This window comes from Semicossyphus pulcher, unplaced genomic scaffold, assembly GCF_022749685.1.
Source record: "Semicossyphus pulcher isolate SPU_LCO1_2020_fin unplaced genomic scaffold, fSemPul1.0.p SCAF_1, whole genome shotgun sequence".
Taxonomy (NCBI): Eukaryota; Metazoa; Chordata; class Actinopteri; order Labriformes; family Labridae; genus Semicossyphus; species Semicossyphus pulcher.
The window spans coordinates 10119007-10145667 of NW_027211603.1; the positions used below are offsets into that span (position 1 = coordinate 10119007).

Consider the following 26661-nt stretch of genomic DNA (forward strand, 5'->3'; position numbering starts at 1 on the left):
TTCTGAAACATAAAAACACGACATTTTATTTTGAATATTAACCGGAAGTACTTTGTATCCACTCAACAACCTCTTCCGCTACAACTCTTTAGCTAAACAAATCCGCATGCAGCTAGCTAACAGTTACAGCGATTAGAAATTATTCAATTATATGATTACGTTGATAGATGAAATCCACGTCGGATACAACTCGTCTAGTCGGAGAACATTTGCTTCAATGTTTTAACGGAATGCGTTTGAGAATAATTAACTACGGCTAAAATACGTCTGGATGCTAATGCTAGCTAGTTTCCGTTAGCTATAGTTAGCTGTGATGGCAGCAGCAACTCCACTGATTTCTGCGCCTGTTTTGAGGTTTGTGTCTTGTTTAGATAACTTGATTAACCATTAATGTTTGGGTGTTAACCACAAAACAAGAGAAACCGTATAAACGTCATAACAGTGTTGTATAGTTACTGCAATGGACCCACCTTAGCCAATTTAACCCTACGTTTGTAAAGCTTTTAATGTTATTGAGTATAGAACTCTTGCAACTTGAAGACAGTTCTACAGTGTGTACATAATTTAGTATAAATACAAGATAATAACACAAACTACGGTCTCAACTCGTTGTGATTTTGTTGTATAGTTGAATCAACACCCCTTTCATACAGTCTCAGAATATACAGTGTGCAGGTTGCTTAATGTGCGCTGTATTTACTGCAGGACTGTTGGACTTGATTACATGAGACCAGTGTTTACAAAGTGGTTGGGCAATTGCAGAAATGTATAATACAAGTTCCACCTGTGGTTGACATTCTGTAAAAACTAAACTTAACTCTTAGTATACATTTTTTACCCTGGTCATGTCTGCCCCCTCCCAATAACAATTAAGGACCCTCCAGGAGCAATATCTTCAGCTATGTTATTTCTGCTCTCCTGAATTTAATATGTTTTGAAATGTCATCTTTTCCTTTAGTCAAAAGCAGCGCAAGGCTGCCCTGAGGAAAGAGAGAAGAAAACGGAAGCGCCAAGCTCTCGCCCAAACTAGAGAATGTGGTATGATGTCTGCTGCATGTTGGCGTTGTTGTCGACTGTGAAGTTTTTTTTTTTTTATACAGTTCCTGAAAGTTCATCCAGATAATCTAAACATTTTCTCTCTTATAGGTTTAAGCAATGGAGATAGTAACGAACTTGTAGAGGAAGAGGAAATAAATGAGGAAGACGATGAGGATATTGATAATGCTGAGCAGGAAAGGTAGGTTTCTACTCATTGTTACTCTGCTGTCCTGTTCTGCTTTTAGTGAGAAAAAGCCCAGAAATCTTGATTGTACCATTTTTAATAATCTTTTTGTTTGGTTTGGGCCTGACTTGTTTTCTCAGACAGCAGCAACATGAAGAATGGTTGGAAAGAGAGAGGCTTGCCCAGGAGGAATTCAGGCTGAGGTTTGAGAGGGAGGAAGCTGCACGGAAGAGAAAAGAAGAGGAGGAGGTAAGTCGAAAGAATACTGTTGAGAAACTTGATTACTTACCCTTTGTGAACATAGCAAGTTTACAAATGTTAATGTGTTCACACTGATGGTGTACTGCTTATTTTGTTTTTCATCGTCTTGTGGCATGTCGGATCAGGACACAGAGGATTTAACTTGGGTTTTATAATGTTTTACCAAAGACTTTGAGGATAATCGAGCAGTGACTACAGTATATTTTCCTATATAGGAATATAAGCCTTTGTGCAGTGAGCTTGATATAGCTTATTGCTCTGTGCCATAGAGCTCCACTCCTTTCCCTTATTATAATGAACAGGGGCTCTATTTCCCACACACACTGTCACTGTTAATCGTCACTGGAGCATCAAATGTATGTTAATCCATGGCAGGAAAATATAATCCTTTTTAAGTAACAACAACTGCGAAGAATTTCTGAGTATTATAAAGAATCAAACCACATATCTGAGATTTCACTGGGAACAAATTGTCTTTGGTTCTCATTGCTAAAATAATTACCAGTAACTCTGATCAATGTTGGCAGTGTCAAATTATACCAACAATGAAGCTTGACACAGGGGAGTACTGTTATCAGTTGGGGCTTCTTGCTGTGATGCATTATTAGCTAATTTATTAGCACACCTGAGCTGAACTGTAACAATCTCTGGCTTTGTGTCTTTTTGTTTTCACAGCTGATGATAAAGCAGGAATGGGAGGCCCAGCAGAAGAAAGAACAAGAAGAAAGGGAGCAGAAGCAGCAGGAGAGGCGAGGCAGAGAGGTGAAACGTGGCCCGGGAGGATAAAAACAAAAAGAAAAATATCCTCTTCCACCTTATCATGAGTATTTTTATTATTCACCCCAAAGGGAAGATTCAGATAAAGATAAAAGTTTCTCACCAGCTGAATGTTTCTTTTGTAAAATGTCTTTTGGTCTGTACCTGGTTCTTTAAAAAAAAATCCTTGACTGAGCGGCACAAGCAACCATCCAACTCCTTAACTGAGATACACACAAAGACAAAACCTCTCAGCTGTCACAACAAGGATGTATCTTTTACATTGTGTGAAAACAGTCTGTGAAGTTGCTTTTCAGAAGTGCAGACATTTTGAAATGCCAGTCCTTGTGAATGTGGTCTTAACACACAGTGACAGACATGCTGCAGTATGTTGACCTCTTCTCATTTTCACCAGCCGTGTCTTTACACCATTTGTAGGAGGCTGTTCAGAAAATGCTGGATGAAGCTGAAAATCAGGTAAACATGTGAATGTGTTGTTACTCTGACTGTAGAATTCCTTATTTTGACTTCTTCACAATTTATGTGACACAAGGGTGAAAAAGTTCCATAAAGCACTATTTTCAAGTACACTCGCACACATTAAGAACAGTGGAAAGTGTTCAAAGCATGATGGCTTAATCCGATTTGTTAATAACTTTTCCAGGCCTGATGAATAAATTGGCCAGGTTAGTACATTTTGACAATAGCAGCTAACTGTAGAAAACTTTATTTTGCTTTCTCCAGAGAGACTTCCTGTAATCCATGCACTAGAATATTGACATATCTCGGGATCACAAAAAGTGCAAACAAACCTAAAACAGAGCCCAGAAGTTTAGGACTATGACAAGTCTTGTAACCATGCCAACGACTAGATAAGAGCTACATACAATGAATCATTTTCTACAATCCTTTGCTAGTTTTAAGTCAAGCGATACAGTATATATATGTTTTTGTTCATGCTCTTACTTCCAGCTGGAAAATGGAGGGCCGTGGATGAATCCTGAGGCTCCTGTGACAGAAAGCTCTGACAACTTTGGGACAGAGCGAGACGTGGCCAACTGTCCGTTCTTCCTTAAAACCGGAGCATGTCGATTTGGAGACAGGTACTAGCAACTAAATTCACTAACCTACTATTTTAATGGCCATCAAATTTTCCAGAAATCATAGTCTAATTTTCCCTCTTCCGTCTTTGTGAGTCCAGATGTTCTCGGAAGCACGTTTATCCCACATCCAGCCCGACTCTGATGATCCGCGGCATGTTTATAACGTTCGGCATGGAGGAGTCGCGCCGTGATGATTACGACATCGACGCTTGGTTGGAACACAGCGAGGAGGAGCTGCAGGAGTCTTTCCTCGACTTCTACCATGACGTCCTGCCAGAGTTAAAGAGTGTCGGCAAGGTGGTACAATTCAAGGTAAGATGAGAAAAGGATATTCAATGTGTTCACATATATTTGAAAAACAAATGTCAATTAAAAACTGCTCACTTCACTTTTATTACCACCAAAATAGCACTTTGTTTCATTGATGTTTTTCTGTTTTAGGTCAGCTGCAACTACGAACCACACCTGAGAGGAAATGTTTACATTCAGTTTGACACGTAAGCCATCATGCAACACCTCCACAACCTTTTCAAATAAATGAACTCTCTATTGTGTGTGTTCGTAGATAAAACTATTCTTTGTCCTCTGTCCAGAGAGGAGCAGTGTAAGGAGGCCTTAATCAAGTTCAATGGGAGGTGGTACGCAGGCCGGCAGCTTCATTGTGAGATATGTCCTGTTACACGGTGGAAGAATGCCATTTGTGGTAAGTTATCTATTAATAGTGTTAAGAAAGGCTATTAAACGTGATATTACATTAAAATACAAGATTCACATTTACATTGTTGTTTTTCCTTCCTCAGGTTTGTTTGACAGGCAGAAGTGTCCCAAGGGGAAGCACTGTAACTTCCTGCATGTGTTTCGAAACCCTGGCAATGAATTCTGGGAGGCCGACCGGGACCTGCATTTGTCACCGGACCGCAGCGTCAGGGGAAGTCGCAGAGACGGATGGCAGTCAGAGCGATACGGAGATCGATCCTGGAGGCAGAGTCAATGGAGCAGAAGCCCGCCGAGATCTGAGAGATCCCGCAGCAGACGAGATGGCGACAGGAGGAGGAGCAGAGAGAGGAGCAGAGAGAGAAGGGCCTCCCACCAGCAAAGAGAGGACAAATGGTCATCCAGGTCCAGAGTCAATGACAGGAGGAATGATTGGTATCGCAGCCGAAGCAGAGACAGATCGAGGAGTAGGAGTCGGGATAGAGATCGAGACAGGCAGAGGAGCAGGAGCAGAGATAAAGACAGGGAGCACAAGAATAGAAATAGAAGTGAAGAGAGGGACAGTAGAGAGAGAGATACTTGCACTAACCGGAAAAAGAGAGAACGGTCGAGAAGCTCGAGCACAGACGGGGAAAGACACAAGCAGAGCAGAGAAAGAAGCCCCAAGAAGCCAGATAAAAATGAGAAAACCCCTAATGATGATACGAACACAAGCCGCCGCCGCCACAAAAAGTCCAAAAAGAGCAAGAAGAAGAGTAAGAAGAAAAGCAAGAAGAAGAAGAATCATTTGCCTGAAGGGACGAGCTCATCGGAAGAGTCAGAAAAGGAAAAAGACTTAAAGGAAGAGACGGCGGAGAATCTTGATGCTGCGAGTCAGGACAGACACGAAACAGAGCTGATTCAGAAAAACAATGACTTAGATGAGAGTCTGCATGTTGATAATGAGATGAAGCTCAGTCCTGATGTGAAAAGTGAGCCGTCTCACACTGAAATACTTTGTGAGCCAGCAGGAAAAGATGACACGAGCACCTCTTTGAGTTAAAATTGTTCTGCTCTTTTGCATACAGCAATGTGAATGTGGAGAGGAATGTTTGAGCAGTGATACAGGAAGTAACCACCCATCATAACATGTACATATGTGAATATTTTACATGACTGTTGTTGCTCAGTAAAAGAAACAAAAACAGTCGGTGTTTCTTTTGAATACATTTATTTTTAATAACTTTCAAATATAAGAAAAAATGTTGGCAAATGTATTGGCAGTGTTTAATACAAAAAGTGATTTCCTCTTTTGCAAAAATCAAAGATCAACTTGTTTGATGAGGATGTTCAACAAAAACACTTTGTGGGTTTGGTAATGCAGATAAAAAAATGTGACTGCCATACAGTTTGGGATGAGTATTCATTTATTGTTGGCTTGTTTTCCTGCTTCGTACCAACAAGTGAACAAGCCGACAGTCATGAATATTAATGATGGTAACCCTGATATGTGCAGTTTTTCTTCTTCTGTTCCTCCTCTATAATAACACTCAGGGTAGACCTCTTTATATGGTTAAGAATACTTACAATACTGGTATATTGTGGCCAAGTAACCCCGCATACGTTTCTCAATCAAACACGCTGCACTTCTGAATCCCTTTTCCGCCATGTGAGCCTTCCAGAGGTAAAACACAGTGTTCTTTGGTCATGTTAGTCTTTCAGAGTACGCCAAAGTATCATAATACCTAAAATAGTGTTTCTCTTATTTGGGTCACTATCCTATCCTGACCTAAGACTGAGGGAGAGACTGACCTAACATTTATCTTCAAAGGCCATTACAATTTTTTTTTTTGTAAACAATATAAGTCAACAAAATCAAGACAACAGAACGACAATTTTACCAAACGAAACACTAATTTCACAAAAACAATTAGTGAAATGCTCAATACCTGGAGGGAAATCACCAAACACAAACGTATGCAAACCTACATAACATAAGCACTGATGATGATTATGTGTAATTCTTTGATTTCAATTAATTGGTGGGTCGAATCTGCCCATGTAAAAGTGATTGTAACAGTGTCAGTGATTCCAACAGCATAAGCCTGGGTTAGTGCCTCTCGTGTGTTATCGTTACATTTAAGTCACGGAGCTGTGCATCAGAACGTTTGATAAATTATGTCCAGTTATATATATATTTTTAAAATGAAGGTCATTTAGGAACACTGAGTGCTGTTCTACAGTTTATCAGTCTTCAAAGACAATTTAGCTGCCGGTTGATTTTTATTTTCAGTATTTTATGTGTTAATATGATTCTGTGAGCAAGGACATGTAATTTCCACCTACCAGGATTAGGACTTCTTGAGAAACAAGGTATAAATCTTCACTGTTATTACGCAGATAAAGAGTCTCAAGAGATTCTGGAAAAACCTTCAGGACAGCCTTGATTTTTGTAAATAACAGTTTTTTGTAGCCTCTCTGACTATTTAGCTGCTCTTGAAATCAGATGCTTAACTCAGTGACTCTAATGTGATGAAAATCCACGAGAGGCACCAACTTTGGCTTCGACAGCACCTCAGTAAGACCTTAAAACCAAACAGCAAATACAACTCTGCACTCTGTAACGATGGATGATCTTAATATGATGCTCGAGTTTTCATGTCGTCGCTACATTGTACTTGGTTTTAAGAAGTCATGGGATAAATGTTTGCTTATAGTACTGCAGAACACAGTGAGGGAGCTTGTACATGGGGAACACACCAAAACCACAGTTGGCACCACATTCAAAGCACATATCGGGAAAGTACAGTACAAATTAATACAGTACACAGGTGGTGATTATATACATACAACACTGAAACAGTGAACAGGAAAAGACAGGATAGAGACACGGACGTTTCCAGATTTGCATCTGGGAGAAAGAGCTGCAGGGCAGCAGCAGCAGCAGCAGCAGCGAGATGGTTTATGTGAGACCGATTTCTTCTAAAACGCTCCGTGGTGCCTCGGCCTCCTGCGGATGAAGAAAACAAAAACATTAATGTTGTCTCCTGTCGGTTTGTTCATCCGTCATACACAGTGTAGCAAAAAGTACCCCTTCAAAATTAGGAGCCATCATTTTAAGCTTCTAAATATGAGTGTAGAACCAGTGACGTTTACAGGCCTGCACGGTTAGTCATGCTGTTATAACAATACAACGGCATGCCTTGCTTAAAATAAATCACTGAGCCCTGATTCTGTTGACTGCAAGTGATTACAGCTCGACATCAACCAAAACATGCAGGACAGCACTTTCTTCAGCACACTGGCCCAAAGGAGAGAGACGTAATAAACAAGGACTGCGGCACAAAATATACGTGATATCTTAAATCTACACTTCTATCTGTTTAACAATTGCATCGCTTAGTGAAATTATTTTTTACAATTTCACCAGGTTAGATCTGCAAGGATCGCTGAATCAGCAGAAAATTAATCTGCAACAACTGTAATAAAATACTGATGTTAAAGGAAATATTGATAAATGTGCGGTTTCCAGCTCCTCAAATTCAAAGATTTGCTTTTTTTCTTTGTCTTGAATGAAAGTAAATCTACAACAAATCTGATGTCGTCATTTTGGGATTCAAAACAATGAAATCTGCATTTATCCTAAACTGACTTAGCAAGCACCTACACAATTTCACGTAAGAATGTTAACCAACAGAAAACTCTACTCAAAGTACTGTTCATCTCACACTATGGTTGGTCTGTGGAATTTGTTCAGCTATTTGTTGATAAAAAAAAACAGTGCGTACTTCCTGCAGCAGGTCAGCCTGCTCAATGGCCTTCAGCACGTTCTTCTTGGATGTCTCCTGCGCCTCTCCGCCCAGCAGGAACTCGTCCAGGATAAAGTAGGCCTTCTCAAAGTTGAAGATGATATCCAGTTCGCACACCTGCAAAGCCACAAACAGCAGCAGATCAGAAGATGTCCTGTGCCGACTGAACTCTTGGCTTTGTGCAGTAAACTTTCTATTGTCTCCACCCCACACAATCAATCAGCGTGCTAATCTGTTAAAAATGAACGAGACTTACACTGCCAAAATATTTGTCCAGCAGCTCCACATATCTGTGGATGATCTCCAGGGTGATCAGCTCGTTATCCTGATCCTCTACTGCACAGCAGAAATACAGGCTCGCATATCTGCAACAAAGTAAGGAAATAAAAGGCAGAAGATAGATTAACAAGGCGATGATGTGAACAAACACCAGGGCCTATGCTCTCTCAGGCAATTATATTAGTAACATGGATGTATATTTGTGCTTTCCTGTATCTCTGAATTTTTTTCCCTGTTATTTATTTTCATGCCAAAAATAAAAAGGGTTTAAAAAACGTACTTCCCGAATAACAAGCGTTTTTAGCTCTGCTTTTATGGTTACATCATTGTGTATCTTACCCATAATAAACCAATAAAATAATCACTTTTCAAACAATCCTGCCTCTTTAACCCTTCATCAAATAAGATAAAAAATAATTAGATTGCAATAAAGATTAAAAACATCTATGAACAAAAAAGAACATGATGCATTTACATGATTTAATGCAGGGATGCATTGCATTTGATTGTGCACATGTATACCAAATATACTCTGTTTGTAATGATGAAATACACTGAGTTACAGCATTGTGCAGAGCTTCCAGTACTGCAGTGCTGTTTCCCTGTCTCTTGGCTGTTTTGTTGTTTGTCTTTATATATTAGTTTTTTTGTTTCTAACACTGAACACATGATGATGACCTCATTGTTTGGGAGTTGTTGTTAGAGAGGTGGTGTTCCTGGCTCTAATAACACACCAGAAGGTGACAGCTAACTGCCAGAAATCTCAGTGCTTGACAAAATAATCACTGAATCATTGGTTTTCATAAACAACCCGAAAAGCCACCACAAGTGATGTGACAAACCAAACAATTAACACAAGCCATTACCCATTTGTTATGCCTAGCATTACAAATTCAACGACAAAAAATGTGTAGCCTTTAAAAACCACTGTGAAACATTTATAAATTCAACAAACAGAATTGAATAGACCATTATTTAACCTGGCACAAGAATTTCCTTTCTATCTATTCTACTCTATTCTTATGAGTTTTACTAAAACAATCTTTAGGTCAACTGAAGGACCACAGGGTCCACTTGCCATCATTTACTAGAGATTTCAACCACATCTTACAGCCTTCATCAATTCTCACCTGTGTTGAAAGCCTCATTCAGATGACAGGAAAAAAGTCTGACAGGATTTTAAAAGTGAGATGCATCTCCAAACATTGCTGTAGATACCACATGGGAACAACAAAATGAGGGACTCTCACATCCAGTATTTAAACTTCTGTTTTTCACTTACCTTTTGTACACAATCTTGAGATCCCTCCACTCCAAGAAGCTGCACATCTTGGGCTTCCTGGCGAGTATGGTCTGGACCAGGTCTCTGGAGATCTTCTTCCTCTCCTTGTCAGACAGAGGAACATACCATTTCTGTAACCGCAGTTTTCCCTGCCGGCTAAACAGCAGCATGAACTGCATCTGAGGGAGGAAGTTCAGTTGACAGTTACTATTGGTTAAGATGAGATAAACATTCACTTACAACCTTTAGAGAGTTGGATGCATTTAAAGAAGGTGAGCAAAATATAATTAGTCGTTTGTAAATCATCAGCAGTCGAGTGACATATATGATGAGTATTAATTTTCCATGACCAGAAAGTTATTGCAGTAGCTTAATCTAACGGAATAATATTAAGAAACGCCCTGACGGGAAACACAAGCTTGACGACGACCAGGGCATCTGATCAAATGTATTTGAAATTTGGCAGTTTGGTGACTTTTACGTACAGGAGCCATCTGCACAAAGTTTCATTAGCTTACGTTAGCAAACCTTGCTAAATTGCCACATATTAACATCAACTACACGTTTAGTTTCATTTGCGCCCCCTCTTGCGACGCTTAGCTAGCTACAGCTCATATGAGAAATAAACACGACTCTTTACCTTCGACCGGGTCTTCGATTTAGTCCCGTGAACGAAAGGTAACTTCACTAAATTCAAGCGAAATACATAAACAAAGACAATAAACAGGTAAATATGTGTTCCAGCAGGCTAGCTTCTTAGCCAGCCTGATGCTAAACTATTAGCTGGATGGTGTTTGCTGATGAGACGACTCACGATAACGGCGCTGTGATTGGGTGAAAAAGCCCCAGCTAGGGAATTTGATTGGCTGAAAGATTCCGTTATTCGTGACGTTGGATCTATGACTTCCTATGGACATAACTTTACAAGTTTTATTTTCACATCTGTTTAATTGGTAGAAATCTATGATAATAATAATAATAATAATGATAATAATAATTTGAATTAAACACAAGATACTTGTGCCCCAATAAATGGACACCTAGTTGCATGGAAACATGTTTTTTATTATACATTATATGCCTAAATTTCCCTCGGAATCAAAAAAGTCTATCTATCTATCTATCTATCTATCTATCTATCTATCTATCGTATGTTAAAAATATAAATCTGCAATGTGACTTGTACCTTAAGTTATTAAATAAATGAAGCATAAAGTATAAGTTACAATATTTGCCCTCAAGCTTTATAACATAAAGTAACAAAAAAATGAAATACATAATAAAATTGGGCCTTGAATTCTTGTAAAGAGAAAAGAATAAAGGTCGTTTGGCGCCCCCTGTCGTCCAAAAATCAAACAACATGAACATAATGTGTTTTTTCAGAATTGATGTACAGTAGCAGACATACTACCCCGCACGCGAACCTCTTGTAGTGAAACCTCACGTGCTGTCACCTGTTAGGCCTGACTCTACGCCTCACGCAGTACTACCGGAATATTTGACTGTGTCTGTGTGAAAAGAAGCTGTGAGTTTGACGTGACATGTTTTTGTCGTCACAAACAGCTGGATGCTATTCGGCTAACCAGCTTTAGCAGAGCAGCAGCCTCTGCAGAAGGTGTCAGATCAAATCCGAGCTGCAGGATTTACAGGATGGATCACTGCGTGGTAAGTCACCTCAGTGTTAAAGGAAATGAAGCCGTTGTATTTTAATACTGTCATATTTAAAGGTAGGTAAATTAGGGCGGTTAGCCTGCATCCTAGTTCAGAAGTAACTTGTTGTATTGTGTGCAGTAATCAGCGAGGATGAGGAGCCGCAGTAACTCAGGAGTGAGGCTGGATGGATATGCCAGGCTGGTCCAAGAGACTATCCTGCGCCACCAGGTGAGTCCAGAGCCATGCTGAATTATTGACTCATATTTAAGCTTGTTGCAGCTGGTTATGGTAGCTTTACTTTTAACATTTCTACTTACAACGTGTAGTTTAACCTAGTTATGTTCTACTCTATAAGACATATTCAGTTACTGGTATATGTTTAATATTTACCATTAATAATATATGATGTAAACGGAAAAAATACATTGATACATTGTGCTTGGGCAGAATGGTATTGAATGTTTAATTCATGTAATTGCTAATGCAGTTCCTCTTAGAGGCAAGCTCTATTTACTTGAAATTTACCCAGTAGACTCTGTTGTACCGGTGCAGAACTCGATGCTCATTGACTTTTGTTGAGCAAGAGGATCATGTGCTCTCCTCCAGAAAAATATGGAAAGAATGTTTTTTAGGAATGTGGACAAAGGAATGTGCAGCCTGTTCTGCTGTAGCAGACATGAACTAAAATAAGAAATTAAACAAATCACTAAAGCTGAAGTTTAAGTTTACCTTAAAAATGTTGTGGAGTTGAAATATAAGGCAACATAAAATGCAAATATGTGGAGGCCAAAGTACTTCCAAAATATTACACTTTGTCACTTTCCACAACATTTGTAAGCATGGACACAATGTCTAGTTTTGCATGATTTTTGTAAACAAATCCTCCATTTCCTCTTGCAGAAATATGTTAAACATGCAGATGTTTTGCAGCCTGCATAGCCTCAGGTTCAGCCAGACAGACCTGCTTAAAAATAAACAAAACATGAGCAAAGTTCAGCTCCTGGAAATTTTGGAGGGCCGGCACACTATGCACCTTTGTCTATAAACAGTGAAGTTCACATTGAGGTACTGTCAACAGCTCTCTAAGTTTAAAGCTGTGACTCTTCACAGAGAGAGGCTTCACAGCTGATAGGAGACTGTGCCAAGTTTCCTTAGAAGCCTATACATGCAAGGGTATAGGTGTGATTTCAGAGGAAGGGAGTAGGGGGCACAAACTGAACTATTTTTAATGATATATTATTAACACACTAACCAAACTAAACCAACCTTTACTGATAGCTTGCTACATGATGCTTTCTTTTATTTGTATCTTGACAAAAAAAATGCTGTCCTCTCCTGCTTTGTCTTTCATTAATGTTCAATGCTAGTATTTGAAGATGATGTCACTTTCAGCTCTAAGATTTTGTGAAACACATTTAGACTATTTCGGTCTGTCATCTAAATGGACTGAAAGAATATGATAGAAAGTGGCTTGGATAGTGAGAGGCAAGATCTGTGTTTGTTTCAGAACCCAGTGACAGGACTTCTGCCTGCCAGTGCCACGAAGAAGGACGCCTGGGTGAGGGACAATGTGTACAGCGTCCTGGCTGTGTGGGGGTTGGGCATGGCCTACCGCAAGAACGCAGACCGCGATGAAGACAAGGCCAAGGCCTACGAACTGGAGCAGGTGTGTTTTTGAGAGGGGGTTACTGTGTACACAAGTGCGTGTTTGCTTTAACTGTATTGATGGGTTAATTATTTAAGAGCAGGACGCTTTTAGGGTGTGACACGTGGTCACATTATCAAGTGTAGGCTACAGACAAACACACATATATCACAATAATACAAAACAAAAAAATCGTGCTCTCGGATTAGGAACTGCAGGGTAACATAAAGTATGATGAAATACCCAGACTCTCACTAAAATGCTATAGATCTGTAAAACCACTAAGTCAATGCTAAAACCAATTAATTTTCACCTGCTGATTGATGCAAGTAATAGATGATCTGTTGTGTTAGGAATCAAACTTAGTCTAGGTGAAAATCCAACTGCTTTTTCCAACTTCATTAAGTTGTGAATTAGCATTTTATGCATATATCTCAAATGACCCTATTTAAAATTTTGGCCAATAGTCATAGTAAGCATCATTCTTATTAAATGAACTTTGAGTTGTTTTGTAGATGTAATCGTTTCTACATTTAATTAAATCTGTGATTCCTGCCATTTGAACAGGGATGTGTTCCCTTACTTGCGTTAATACTGTTGTATTTGAATGGTGGTGCATTCACTTCCTGACATGCAATGCCATGGTGCATTGAAAGTATGGACCGTTCACTAAATCTCATACATACTGTAGTGTATGTGAACTGTTATGTATTTACTTACTGAAGTGCATTTGAATGGTGATGCGTTCACTTGCTGACCTTAAGTACTAAAGTGCATTTTAGCTGTGGAGCATTCACTTTCTGACATACGTACTGATGGTAAATTTGAATGGTGGTGTGTTCACTTACTGACATTCAACACTAAATCTCATCAGAACCCTGAAGGGTTCACTTCGTTTCGGGGGGGAAAGTGAACAGTTTACATTGTTCGTGATTACACCTCTTTAAACTGAACTGGACAAAATGTTTTAAAAAGTGATTCAGAATTAATTAATTAAAGGATGAATAAATACTTATGATATTTTGAATTATCGAGACGTTTGTCGGATTTTTGTAGTTTACTGACGAAGCTGTTGGTGTTTGTTGGCAGAGTGTGGTGAAACTGATGCAGGGACTTCTGCAGTGCATGATGAGACAGGTAAGACACAAGTGTGTGTTCACTTGTGTATGTACATATAAACATCATATCCACAAAATGTGTTAGTAGGAAATCACAATGTGTTAACTCTGGTATTTAAACAGGATGATTAGATTTAAACTACTTATTGTCCCTGATCACAATCTGCCACTACCTGTAGAGGGATGTTAAACTCAAGGGAACAAACAGTAGGTGGTAGGTCAGACAATTATGTTGAAGTGAAACTGATAGTGAAAGTCTGGCTGCAGTAACAGTGTGAATTGTTCATTGCTTTCTCCTTCTATTGCTGGAAATAAGAAGAAGATGCCAAATTCACAGCAGAGTGTTAAAATAGGTGCTTATTCTGCTTCTGTATGCATATGAATATTTTTGTCTTCAGGTGGCCAAGGTGGAGAAGTTCAAACACACCCAGAGTACAAAGGATTGCTTGCATGCCAAATTTGATACCCAAACATGTGCCACGGTGGTTGGAGACGACCAGTGGGGCCACCTCCAGGTGGACGCCACCTCCATTTACCTGCTGATGCTGGCACAGATGACGGCCTCAGGTTGAGTCGTGTTGTTTTTTATATTTGTTGCTTTTATCTCTCCGTGTGTTCTGTATGTAAATAATGTGGTTTAAATATGCCACACATAGGTAAAACAACATTTCATTGCACAGTTCTTTGTTAAGCTTTAGTTTGTCATGCTGAGTGTGTTATGTTGTCACACAGGTCTTCGTATCATCTCAAACCTGGATGAGGTGGCCTTCATCCAAAACTTGGTCTTCTACATAGAGGCTGCTTACAAAGTGGCGGTGAGTGACATTTTCAGAGGTGTTAGAGGGGGCTTTCTAGAAAACAAGGCATAGTGCTGACACAAAGGGCAGTTCACTTAAAAGAAACAGCTAAAAAAGGAGAAAAGGCTAAAGGGGAACAACACAGAGTTTACACAGTAAAGTCAGTTTATAGTCTTGAGAGTACTACTGCATATATGAGCCAAGACTTGGCTCATAAATTGCCCCTACTGATGTCATTAAGGGCATCTTACAAGTTTTAAAGGGAGTTTACCAGGAATTAGCTGCTCTGTAGCCAAACCGGACTAAACTGTTTCTGAACAGATCTGAGGCACTCAGAGGGGTAACTAACAAAAAGCCTTATGTCTTATGACTCATAGTAAAAACATGTCACAACAGACTAAACTGTTACCAGGTTCTGACAAGTAGAAACAATTCAAGGAATTAAAAGATGATAAACTTGTCACAAGCCATGTTTTCACTGGAGGAACCTTCCCCGGGAGCTAGGAACCTCTGGAGGAGGGAGAATCTTAGTTTGCTTCCATTGATTGGACCAGGGTCTAAATTACGTCAGCGTTTTATTTCAGCCACAATTTTTAAACATCTGAAGCTGCAAACCAGTATGTTGGTTTTATGCTCATTGTGCTCTGACCATGTTTTTACAGTACAAATGACATTAATAATTATATGGGGAGAGTATTGAGAGCTGAGAATTTAAAAAAAAAAAGATGTCATTACCTTTGTTCCTCGCTCTAGGATTATGGGATGTGGGAGCGAGGTGACAAGACCAACCAGGGCATACCTGAGCTCAACGGCAGCTCTGTGGGAATTGCTAAGGTACAGGAGCCACACACTTAGTAATATTGTCATAAGTTTATACATTAATGACATTTATTGAAGACATTTATTACAGATATTAATTGAAGTAGAATGTGTATGTAACATGTATTGGTGCATGAATGTTTGTGTTGATTTTGTCACAGGCGGCTCTGGAGGCCATAGATGAGCTAGATCTTTTTGGTGCACACGGGGGCCCGAAGTCAGTCATCCATGTTTTGCCTGATGAAGTGGAACATTGTCAGGTACTGTTGGCTTTACCTCCAGTTACCTCAGCATCATTTTTGCCCATCTTTCTTCTGCTCAGCATGTCTGTATGTTTTCCCACAGTCCATCCTGTGCTCCATGCTGCCAAGAGCTTCCACCTCGAAGGAGATAGACGCCGGACTTCTGTCTGTCATTTCCTTTCCTGCTTTTGCTGTTGAGGATGCTGACCTGGTGGCCATCACTAAGTCTGAAATCATCAGCAAACTGCAGGTATAATCTAAGGATATAATTCATGTGTTGTTTTACTTATTTATGTATTAGTATGTACAGAGAAACCACACGATTTAGTCTTTTCCTCAAAGCTTTTCCTTGTAAGTCAGTCAGCAGTTTAAAAGTTCACTCTTTGGTGTATTTCAGGGTCGCTATGGTTGCTGCCATTTTATCCGGGATGGATATCGATGTCCTAAAGAGGTAAGAAATTCTGCACATTTAAGTATTAATGCTGGGATTTATAATATATTTAAATGCTCTATTTGTTGTAAAACAATTGTGTAATTTGAGCTAGAAGGTTCTACTTTTGTTCCTTGCTGTTGTCTCACTAGGACCCGTCTCGGCTGCACTACGATCCAGCAGAGCTCAAGCTGTTTGAGAACATCGAGTGTGAGTGGCCTGTGTTCTGGACTTACCTCATCCTGGACGGTATCTTCGCTGAAGATCAAGTGCAGGTGATGAAACCAAACACACTCATCTATATGCAGTTTACACTGTGTTCTGTGCACTGTATTTGAGTTGATATCGACTGGCCTGTACTTCAGATGTAATATTGAACAAATGTGCTCCACAGGTGCAGGAGTACCGAGAGGCACTGGAGGGCATTTTGATCAGAGGGAAGAACGGCATCAAACTGCTGCCAGAACTTTATTCTGTCCCACATGACAAGGTATCTCACCTCTGTAGGAAGAATAGTAGGTGCACCTTTTTTTGAGGTTCTAGTTGCATTGTCTGACCCACCAAAACAAGGTGACAAAACTTCAAGAAAGAGATGACATTATGTGTTTCAGGAAGATGTCAGAACTGTAAATATTAGCATTTGTGTTTCAATCATGCTAACAGCAAGTTCATGTCAATTTTTCGAATCCTTTTTTTTTACTCATAAAAGTAATGACTTTTCCGTCACCCTAATTTGTACTAAATGTTTAATACTAATTAGCAAATGTAAACATGCTAACACTCTAACCGTAGCTGAACATAGTACCATGCTAGCTTATCATCGTTAGCATCCTGACAATATCGTTTAACTCATAGCACTCCTGAGGTGATGCACTGTCCCAGAGCTGCTAGCATGGTTTCTATACTTCTTGTCTTGTGCTTTAATAACTACTCACTTGTATCTGGTCTTTCATTTTCTGACTTGAGTCTAATTGATATAATTCATCTATTTGTTTTAGGTCTATTTTGTATATATTACCACTATAAGTACCATAGTAATGGTAGAATAATGCAAGCCTCTTGATTTTCCTGTTTATCTGCCCATCAGTATAAGGGAGCATTAGACTTTAGGTGTTTGTTGCATCTGGACTGCTGTATTTTGTGTATTAGGCATAAGACATAAAATGGAGAACATGTTTTGCCTCTTGCAGGTGCAGGAGGAGTACAGCAGTCCTCACTCAGTGGACAGAGTGGCCATGGGGCAGCTGCCGCACATGTGGGGACAGTCACTCTACATCTTGGGCTGTCTGCTGGCCGAGGTAGTCACTGGGTCCTTGTTCACCAGCTCTGATGTAAAGTGTGTAACACGCAGCTGTAACGTGTCAGAAATACGGAAAATAATCTGTGATGAGATTTTATTTTGTAAATGAGGAAAAAAAGGCACTTATACAAGTAGACAACGATATATAAATACAGATGGTATCTCTTTTCTAAACAATATACCAGTGCCATTGTTTGTCTCTAATAATTCACCCTCTGTGTCTCTCTTGCTTTGTGTTATAAGGGTTTCTTAGCACCAGGGGAGATAGATCCACTCAACAGGAGATTCTCTACAAACTTCAAACCAGATGTTGTGGTACAAGGTTGGTGATCCAACATCATTATATTTATTATTTATAATGGTGTTCTGATGGTAGTATGGGTTTATACACAGATTTGCCGATAGAAGAATATATTGCATTTCTTTTTATACGTGTGCGTCAGTTTGCGTTGTAGCAGAGTCGGAGGAGATCCAGGAGTTGTTAAGCGATCATGGCATCACGGTCCAGACCATGTCAGAGATTCTGCCTATCAGGGTCATGCCTGCCCGCATCCTCAGCCATGTCTACGTCAAACTGGGTAACAAGCAGCTACCACTGTTTTCTTATTACCTGTGTGTACATGTGTGTGAATTATTAAGTAACATTTTGTGTAATTGTCACAGGAAACTGCAAGAAACTGAATTTGAGCGGGAGGCCCTACAGACACATCGGAGTTCTGGGAACATCCAAGTTCTACGAGATCAGAAATCGCTCTTATATTTTCATCCCACAGGTAAAACTAGCTTTAGATGTTCAGAATCACAATGATGAAGCTCGACAGAAAGCATTAGTAAATATATTTTCTGTTTTGTTTTTTTCTGTCCTCACTACAGTTCCTGGATCAGCACCATTTCTACCTGGCGCTGGACAACCAGATGATTGTGGAGATGTTGCGGACAGAGCTGGCCTATCTCTCCTCCTGCTGGAGGATGACAGGACGACCCACGCTCACTTTCCCCATCACCCGCAGCATGCTGGGTAATCGGACTCTTAACCCAAAACATATCAGTTTGGACTTTATAGTATCTGTTGTTGACTTAAGCATATATACATGAGAAAAAGGCCTCTGGAAATTAGAAGTCACACTCCTTCATGCTCTGTAAAACAGGGAACAGTTTACTACAGTATGTGTTTCAATGCATATAACTGTGATGTAGAATTAACTTTTTTTTTTCCATACAGCTATTTTGTCAAATTATTTCACCGCATCAAAATATTTTTTTACTCTTTTGTTTAGATGAAGATGGAGAAGCGATTGATCCATGTATCCTAGCAACCCTTAGGAAACTACAGGATGGCTACTTTGCAGGAGCGAGGTCTGTTCCCTTTGTTTATATCAAACTAATATATAATGTGTTTCAGTGTCTGTAACACAGTATTTTTAACTTCTCTTGCATGTGTGGGTATTTTGTGTGAATGTAACTCCAGGGTGCAGATGTCAGACCTCTCCAGTTTCAAGACCACTTCCTTCCACACTCAGCTCAGCTTCCTGGATGAAGAGAACGATGACAGCTTACTGGAGGATGAGGAGGATGATGACGAATATGGAGATGACTACAGCAAATATGGCCCCTCAGGTAGTTAACAATGAATAATGTGTATGTCATATTTTATTATTAAGTCAAACTATGTGTAATTGAGTGTATTTATTTAACTGCAGAGGGCTCCAAGGACATGTTTGACCAGTACCTCACCCAGCTCCTCCACAGCACCACCATCAAGTGCCATCTTCCTCCCATCCAGAGGGGGCAGCACCACGTCTTCAGTGCTGAACATACAACGAGAGATATCCTGTCTTTTATGGCCCAGGTCCAGGGTCTGAACATACCCAGTAAGTTAATTAGGTTCTAGAAATTAAGTAAAAGTCTGTTTGCGTGTTGAACAATCCTTCTGTCCAGGGACAGGGCTTAATTTATGTAAATGTTTATTAGGGGTTAGAAAATGGTGGAGCGCAGGGTGATGTCTATATTTGGATTATATTACACGACAGCATCTCAAAAATATCATGGTCTGACTTCATAACAATCTTTTTCTTTGCATGTGTTTCAGAGTCTTCCATGTATCTACCTGTGACTCCTGTTAAGAGCAAACACCGCAGATCTCTCAACCTGCTTGATGTTCCTCATCATCAGCACAGCTCAAATGTAAAGCAGCAAAAGGTAGGAACTCGAAATGCTTCCACCATCAGCCCGGTTTCTCTTGTAACTTCAGGACTAATCTGGAGTGTATTTGTCTCACACTGACTTCCCTCATAAGCCCCACAGTGCTGCTGATCTGCACCTGCCTCGAGACTCTCAGGGCAACACGGACTTTGCAGTGTTGGTGAGGCAGCTGAAGGAGTGTCCGACTCTGCAGGACCAGGCCGACATACTCTACATCCTCTACATAATGAAGTACGGACTTACAGACAACTATGTATGAACAGAGCTTATGTTAGTGATTTTGTTTTGACCTTTCCTGTGTTTTCTTGTGACGAGCAGAGGAGCTGATTGGCTGGTGGAGCTGTCAGGTCCGGGGCAGGGCGGGGTCAGTGTGCGCTCCCTGCTGGAGGAGCTGTATGTGCAAGCTGGAGCCTGTAAAGAGTGGGGTCTCATCAGATACATCTCTGGAATCCTACGCAAGAGGGTGGAGGTCCTCGCAGAGGTCAGTGAGGAGACATTTTTTGTCACAGCAGGCTGCTTTTTAAGTTCTTTATTGGTAAAATGTAAGTCGCACGTTCATCTATCAGGATCAATGAGTGGAAAAAATTGATAACTGACTCATTGACATCAATACTTTAGCTGAACAACCTGCTGAATTACTTTGTGTTGATGACCCAGGGAGAAGGAATAGAGACTTTATTGACTCTACTGAATCAATATATTATGAGATAATTATAATAATAACCTCTATATGTCTGTTCCTCAGGCCTGCACGGATCTGATCTCCCACCACAAGCAGCTGACTGTAGGCCTTCCTCCTGAACCCAGGGAACAAGTCATCACAGTGTAAGTCAGAGTCCCTGGCTGAAGGGAATTAGTGATTTAATTACCACATAATAAACCAACTCTTCTCCTCACTGTGTCCCTTCAGTCCCCTTCCTCCTGAGGAGTTGAACACTCTCATCTATGAAGCCAGTGGTCAGGACATCAGTATAGCTGTGCTCACTCAGGTAAATCTATAAACTTACCTTTGGAACAGCTACAGGACATTTTCAGATATGAATCTTTCAGATGTAAACTGTGCGAGTTTGTGATTTAGGAAATCATGGTCTATCTGGCGATGTACGTGCGCTCCCAGCCTGCTCTGTTTGGGGACATGCTCCGGCTCAGGATAGGACTCATCATGCAAGTGATGGCCACCGAGCTGGCTCGCAGCCTGCACTGCTCCGGTAGGGAAACAGAACAAACGTGCACTAACACAACTGTGGATGTAAACAAACTACCCTGCACAGTTAAAAAAACTGTGTAACTTTTTGTAGGGGAGGAGGCGTCTGAGAGTTTGATGAGCCTGAGTCCGTTTGGCATGAAAAACCTGCTGCATCACATCCTCAGTGGAAAAGAGTTTGGGGTGGAGAGGAGCAGTGAGTTTATTTCCTTTACAGTTTGTGTAATAGTAGATTTAGGTTGTTTTGTTGAACCCTCAGTTTTGCATGAAATTAAATGATGCAATAAAAAAATTGACAAGAACCAAGTAAAGGACCCAGGCGCACGACTCAAAAGTTCAACCAAAAAGACTCTTTATTCGAGTAAAAAAACCAAGCCAAAGTATTAACCAAAAATCACAGTATAGAACTGACATAAAAAGCAAAAGTAACAAAACAAAATCACAGCAAGGCTGTAAAATTCGGTAAAGGAAGACTAACTAGAAATCTCAATGATAAACTGGTCTTTTCAAAAAATCCTAAATAACAACCTGACTGATCTGAAATCTCCTAACATGACAAGACGAACAGGCAGAGGACAAAGGGAGACACTATATATACACACACACCAGGTAATGGGACACAGGTGGAAACAATGAGGGCGGGGACGACAATCACAAAGGCGGGAAACACATCAGGACAGGAAGTGAAGTTTTCTGAAACGAGAGGAGAGACATTACTACAAAATAAAACAGGAGGGGAAACACAAAAGACAGAACTGAACTGAAAGGTGTGAACTTAACATAAATGACGAGACATGACAAAAATCTGAACAAATATTCAAATATCCTCTGATATACTTTTTTTTTTAGGAACCTTCTAGCTGTGAGGCAACAGGCTATAGCTCCACCAATTTAATGCAAATATTCAAATGTAAGATGTCTAAGAAAAATCTGGTAATATGGGAAACATTAACATGCTAAACATCAAGATGCTAGCATTGTCATTGTCAGCATGCTGATCAGTATTTAGCTCAAAGCATTACGTTGCAAAGTCACAAGCATGTTTGACTAATAAATTATAGAGTTGTTATTTCTTTAAGTCAACTTAGAACAACCTGTACACACTATGGCACAGGAGAAAGACTCTGCTAAATCCTGCTTATGTCTGCATGGCCCAGTTCTTTTTCCATCCAGGAACAGAGATATCACTGGGCGCATGAATCAGATATGCTGGCTAAGTAACATATAATACACTTTTTAATGTGTACATTTTTGCCTCTGTCGATCAGTGCGCCCGATCCAGTCAACAGCCACCAGTCCGGCCATCTCCATCCATGAACTGGGCCACACCGGAGCCACCAAGACCGAACGCTCAGGAATACACAAGCTGAAGAGCGAAATTAAACAGGTGGGATGCACAATCAAAGAAGTGCATAATATTTGTCTGGCTGTCTGGCTGTCTATATCTATCCCTCCTAATCTATGATGGTTCTTGTCTTTCTTGCAGCTGGATGGCTCTCGGCCTCTCAGTGTGGGTTGACTTTGATAATAACTAGCATGTGACTGTTTCTAACCCGACTCTTGCCAGTCAAACCGCCGGCTTAATAAATGATCATAAACGAACCGCCGAGTCTCAACAACATTCTGTGAGCAACAGCATCCCATACATTCTGTATCTGGAACCTATCCAGACATTGATTCATCTGCTCCTAGTAGCCCTTTGTCATCACTCATGTCCTGACAGCAGTTTTGCACAGACTGGCATCATTCATTTTTTTTTCAGGTCACTTTGGTTCCAAAGAATTTAACAACACTTTTCTCATTCCAGATCAAACATCCGGTCACATTATTCTCTGTGCGGCTGTAGCATCTTTATCTGTGCAGTATGAAGAACCATCTCAACCTGTTCTGTCATCTGTCATACATTTCCATGTGTAGATCCTCAGCGGAGGCATGTCCTTGAATAGCAATGTCACCTCTCCTCGCTCCACGGTAAACCATTTCACCTCATCTGCTTTCGATTATCTTTGGATGCTGTAGTTAGAATGTGTGTATGCACTCAGCAAACATATCATTTACATTTCATATCTTGTATTGACACTAAAAGATTGCATGTGTGCTCTGCTTTTGAGGATAAGGCTGGCACTATTTTGTCAACAAATGTCCTAAAGAGGTCAAAACCAACAATAGAAAGTATTATCTGTGTATTGAAAGCATGTTATAGCACCCCATAGATCTCCATTATTTTGCAAAAACAAACTACAGACATACAGTAAGGCAGGGCGACATGTTGGCCTTGCAATTAAGATCGCTGGTGTAGGTAATTCTAAGACAAGTCTGTCCTGGGAGAAGGGTCACTCCGCTGTACCTCTCTATCCTTTTTTTCCCGTTTGTAGACTTGTACCAATCGAAATTGTGAGTCTGGGGATAGAGAGGGCTTTATGTTGAACAGATTTGAAAACTTTTGAGGCAAACTTATGATTTTGGGCTGTATGAATTAAATTAACTTAACTTGGGGACACTGTTTCAAGCTTACACTATTTTGCAATATTAACAAGCTGAGAGACATAAACCACAGTGGTTGTGTTTATCTGTCAGCCATTGCAGCGGTGCAAAATGGTTGTTATACACACATCACGTAGATGCACGGTAATCAAAAGCCAGCAGCAAGAAAAAGAAAGCGAGCCCGCACACTTGCTTAATGCCACAAAAAGTTTTATAGGCTAATCACAACGTTTTGACACAATGGTCTTCAGGTGATAGATCTTTGCCATTGCATATAGCCTTTGCAGCGGTTGCATACATTTTATCAGGCTTTGATACACAGACAACACTTAAGCAAGCTTAATCAATAGTTTTGTATGTCTGTTTATGGTTACACTTAAATATTACCAGCCTTGTCCTTTAGTATATCTGCTCGAGTGTCTTCTATTGCCAAGCGTGATCATAGCATGATGTCATTATGCACGAATGATTGCACGGACTGTGTAGCTATAGAGAACGACTTCTTAAGTAGATGTTTCCACCTTATCTACATGTATTTGTTATGTATATACAATTCCACTTTTCAGTACACTGTATTCTGTAAAGGCTCTGTTCACTATCACACTTCTAATCCTAATGATGCAGTGAGGGTCCGAGTTGTAGATCATTTTAATCATTCTCTTAAAGGGGAAGTTTTTATACATCGAAGTCTGATAGCAGGTCTGGGGGAGTAATGATGTTTTCAAGATGATAAAGCACTTCAGCTGTTGGTACTGCTACAAGTTTAAACATTAAAAAAAAAGAGTTTAACATGTTCATTTCTACCAATTACATGTAAATAATTGCTGCCATGGTATATTGAGGTGTAGTCTGAGCGTAGTGACAGTGAACAGCCTGGGTGGCACAGACACGACTGGCATGTGTTTTAGTGCATAAAAAATACATATAGAGTACATGGAGATAAGGTTGAAAACCACCAATCTGGTCCATTAAATGTATCCTAACTGTCTCTTCCTGTTCTCTCACCGCAGCGGTGTAGCAGCCCCTCCACCCCCAGTGGGATCCTATCTCCAGTGGGCACTGGTCCAGGAGATGGTCAGCTGCACTGGGAGGAGAGGCAGGGCCAGTGGCTGAGGAGACGCAGGCTGGACGGAGCCATCAACAGAGTACCAATGGGCTTCTACCAGAAGGTGTGGAAGATCCTGCAGAAGTGCCACGGCCTGTCCATCGATGGATATGTGCTGCCCTCTTCTACAACAAGAGAGGTTGTGTGCCTGTGACTTGTAGCTGCAGCTTGATTGCCTGTGGATGTGGAAGTGTGTTTACCTCTGTGTTTTCTGTGTAGATGACAGAAGGAGAGATCAAGTTTGCGGTGCAGGTGGAGACTGTCCTGAATCACGTCCCTCAACCGGAGTACCGTCAGCTTCTCGTGGAGACTGTGATGGTTCTCGGTCTGGTGGCTGACGTGGATGTGGAAAGCATCGGGGGCATTATCTATGTGGACCGCATCCTGCATTTAGCCAATGACATGTTCCTCAATGACCAGGTACAACTACTACAAGAGATAGATTTTAGTTTGAAAGGACATTTATGTGTTTGTGCATTAAAACCAGGGTTCCTTCTTCCTCTTCATCCCCAGAAATCCCTCAGTGCCAGTGATTACTTCCTTGAAAAGGACCAGGCAACCGGAATCTGCAACTTCTTCTACGATAGCGCCCCCAGTGGCAGCTACGGCACCATGACCTATCTATCGAAGGCGGCGATCACGTATGTCCAGGACTTCCTGCCGAGCTCCAGCTGCCTGATGCAGTGAAAACGCCTGAGGAGACTAGTTTGAAAACAAAAGACAGAGGCAGCAAAGCTTCTCATTATCAGCTCATATGGTTCATAGTGTGCTTGTAAGTACGTACTCTTCAGTAAATCTTGGTAGCTCTAATACACTCATGTAATACAATCGCCTTGGCAGCTGATTCCAAACTACAACATACCAGTAAGCATTTATTTTTTCTTTAGGGTCCAGGACTTATTTATAACTCGAACATTCTGCTGTATGTTTCCAGGTGACTGTCTGACATGCTTTAATGTGAAGCTATTCGCTCGTCTCTGTGCTCTCTGTGTTGTGTGTGAGAATAATATATCAACAGTTTTGTGTCTTATGACGTGTTATAATACTAATAAGCCTGGCAGTTATCAGAGTAAACTATATAATAATTAATGCACACCAATTCTTAACTATTTCCCTTAAAAAAACATTTTAAACTTATTTTTTTACTTAATTATTGGCCTGTTAACTTTATTTATCTTTATTTATTAATGATGATTTATTGCTGTACTGTAAGGCTGACAGAAATATGTGGAAATTAATTTTTACTCTGAAATAACTTTTATTTATTAATTATTTTTCCCAAACAAGTGACTCATTTGTCCGCAATAATTTAAAAAATATGTGACCTCTGATAGCGACCAGGTTATTAATAAGCCAGTGTTGTCTTGTAATAACGCTGACCTGTATGGGATCAGAAAACTAGTTTGCCTGAATGCCAACGTGTTTTTGTTTGCGTGTGTTTTGTACACTGAATTCAATTTAATCCATCTGTCAGTGTGTGAATGCCCCCCCAAGGTTTTGGTACTGAGATGCATGAGTCGTTCAGTGAGTGAAAAGAAGATAGTTTATGGTATGTTTGGGCAGAATTCCGCTTTAATACTGTTACAGAGAAGTTTTTGATTGACTACAGTAGAAGGCAGCATTGTGCATGTTGTCAACATAAAGAATGAAGCTTAAGTAGAGCCAGATGTTAGTAAAGTACCAGAGGTCTGCAGCATGTTGAAGAGGGTCTTTGTAAGTCTGAAAAGAGCATTGTAGTATGTGAACGTGTCAGAAGAATAACTGAAACAGAGCAGAGGAAAAGAAAGTTTTAAATGTCTTTTAACAGTACTTTTATTTTGAAAGCAGGAAACAGTTAAAGGTTGATGTATTTTGATGCTAAGCCTTACCCTGAAATATTTGCAATGGTCTAAATTAATATAATAAATATAGATATATACATTTTTTACCATAATACATTATGCAGGTCACCTGTTTTATATTTAAAGACCTATTTTATCTTTTTTTTCATCAGAAAAGTATGTTCATTAAGCCATTTTGTGCAAACAATAAAATCCTTTAATGTTGAGCGATCATTCATTTATTAACTCTTTGCCACTATGCTTTTGTATACGCGATGCAGCAGGAGCTCTGATCGGCCAGCTAGCCTATTTTAAGCTCCACTTGTTGCTCTTTGGGTTTGACTACATGAATAGATACTTTGATGTTGTTTCCAGCTCAGCCAGCAGTGTTCGCTGTTGTCCTCGGTAGACATTTCTTCCAGCTGTAGGGGGAGAGA

At 40.2% G+C, this 26661-nt stretch overlaps 3 protein-coding genes across 4 annotated transcripts; 2 read left to right on the forward strand and 1 right to left on the reverse strand.

Moving 5' to 3' along the window:
- The first annotated feature begins 87 nt into the window (after positions 1-87).
- Positions 88-5481, forward strand: zrsr2 (zinc finger (CCCH type), RNA-binding motif and serine/arginine rich 2). The gene is made up of 11 exons (XM_069683115.1): positions 88-354; positions 959-1038; positions 1147-1237; positions 1363-1471; positions 2159-2245; positions 2678-2716; positions 3212-3342; positions 3441-3654; positions 3784-3839; positions 3936-4045; positions 4143-5481. The coding sequence occupies exons 1-11, from the start codon at positions 314-316 to the stop codon at positions 5096-5098; spliced, it is 1914 nt and encodes a 637-aa protein (XP_069539216.1). The 5' UTR covers positions 88-313; the 3' UTR covers positions 5099-5481.
- Positions 5256-10193, reverse strand: LOC138610432 (AP-1 complex subunit sigma-2-like). Its single transcript, XM_069683228.1, has 5 exons — positions 10046-10193; positions 9406-9584; positions 8101-8209; positions 7824-7961; positions 5256-7045 (listed from the first exon to the last, which is right to left on the reverse strand). The coding sequence occupies exons 2-5, from the start codon at positions 9582-9584 to the stop codon at positions 6998-7000; spliced, it is 474 nt and encodes a 157-aa protein (XP_069539329.1). The 5' UTR covers positions 10046-10193; the 3' UTR covers positions 5256-6997.
- Positions 10194-10823: 630 nt separating this feature from the next.
- On the forward strand, positions 10824-26437 carry phka2 (phosphorylase kinase, alpha 2 (liver)). Of its 2 annotated transcripts, XM_069660013.1 has the most exons (33): positions 10824-11070; positions 11197-11286; positions 12566-12724; positions 13793-13840; positions 14220-14388; positions 14554-14636; positions 15372-15452; positions 15599-15697; positions 15783-15929; positions 16077-16130; positions 16262-16384; positions 16504-16599; positions 17300-17407; positions 17653-17731; positions 17853-17987; positions 18073-18182; positions 18283-18427; positions 18687-18765; positions 18878-19026; positions 19110-19280; positions 19499-19608; positions 19706-19842; positions 19930-20092; positions 20357-20436; positions 20522-20600; positions 20690-20819; positions 20910-21011; positions 22084-22202; positions 22302-22325; positions 22733-22786; positions 24310-24543; positions 24624-24824; positions 24918-26437. In XM_069660013.1, the coding sequence occupies exons 2-33, from the start codon at positions 11209-11211 to the stop codon at positions 25089-25091; spliced, it is 3720 nt and encodes a 1239-aa protein (XP_069516114.1). In that variant the 5' UTR covers positions 10824-11070; positions 11197-11208; the 3' UTR covers positions 25092-26437. The 2 variants fall into 2 exon arrangements, with proteins under 2 accessions (XP_069516114.1, XP_069516122.1); XM_069660021.1 differs by lacking the exon at positions 22302-22325.
- The last annotated feature ends 224 nt before the right edge of the window (positions 26438-26661 follow it).

Excerpts from the sequence above, each read along its gene's own strand:
- zrsr2 (XM_069683115.1), top strand. The coding sequence starts at position 314 with ATGGCAGCAGCAACTCCACTGATTTCTGCGCCTGTTTTGAG. Across the intron at positions 2,717-3,211 it reads TGGATGAAGCTGAAAATCAG|CTGGAAAATGGAGGGCCGTG; the intron begins GTAAACATGTGA and ends TCTTACTTCCAG. Across the intron at positions 3,343-3,440 it reads GCATGTCGATTTGGAGACAG|ATGTTCTCGGAAGCACGTTT; the intron begins GTACTAGCAACT and ends TTGTGAGTCCAG.
- phka2 (XM_069660013.1), top strand. The coding sequence starts at position 11,209 with ATGAGGAGCCGCAGTAACTCAGGAGTGAGGCTGGATGGATATGCCAGG. Across the intron at positions 17,408-17,652 it reads TGGGCTGTCTGCTGGCCGAG|GGTTTCTTAGCACCAGGGGA; the intron begins GTAGTCACTGGG and ends TTGTGTTATAAG. Across the intron at positions 17,988-18,072 it reads CCATGTCTACGTCAAACTGG|GAAACTGCAAGAAACTGAAT; the intron begins GTAACAAGCAGC and ends TAATTGTCACAG.
- LOC138610432 (XM_069683228.1), bottom strand. The coding sequence starts at position 9,584 with ATGCAGTTCATGCTGCTGTTTAGCCGGCAGGGAAAACTGCGGTTACAG. Across the intron at positions 8,210-9,405 it reads CTCAAGATTGTGTACAAAAG|ATATGCGAGCCTGTATTTCT; the intron begins GTAAGTGAAAAA and ends ACTTTGTTGCAG. Across the intron at positions 7,962-8,100 it reads TGGACAAATATTTTGGCAGT|GTGTGCGAACTGGATATCAT; the intron begins GTAAGTCTCGTT and ends GTGGCTTTGCAG.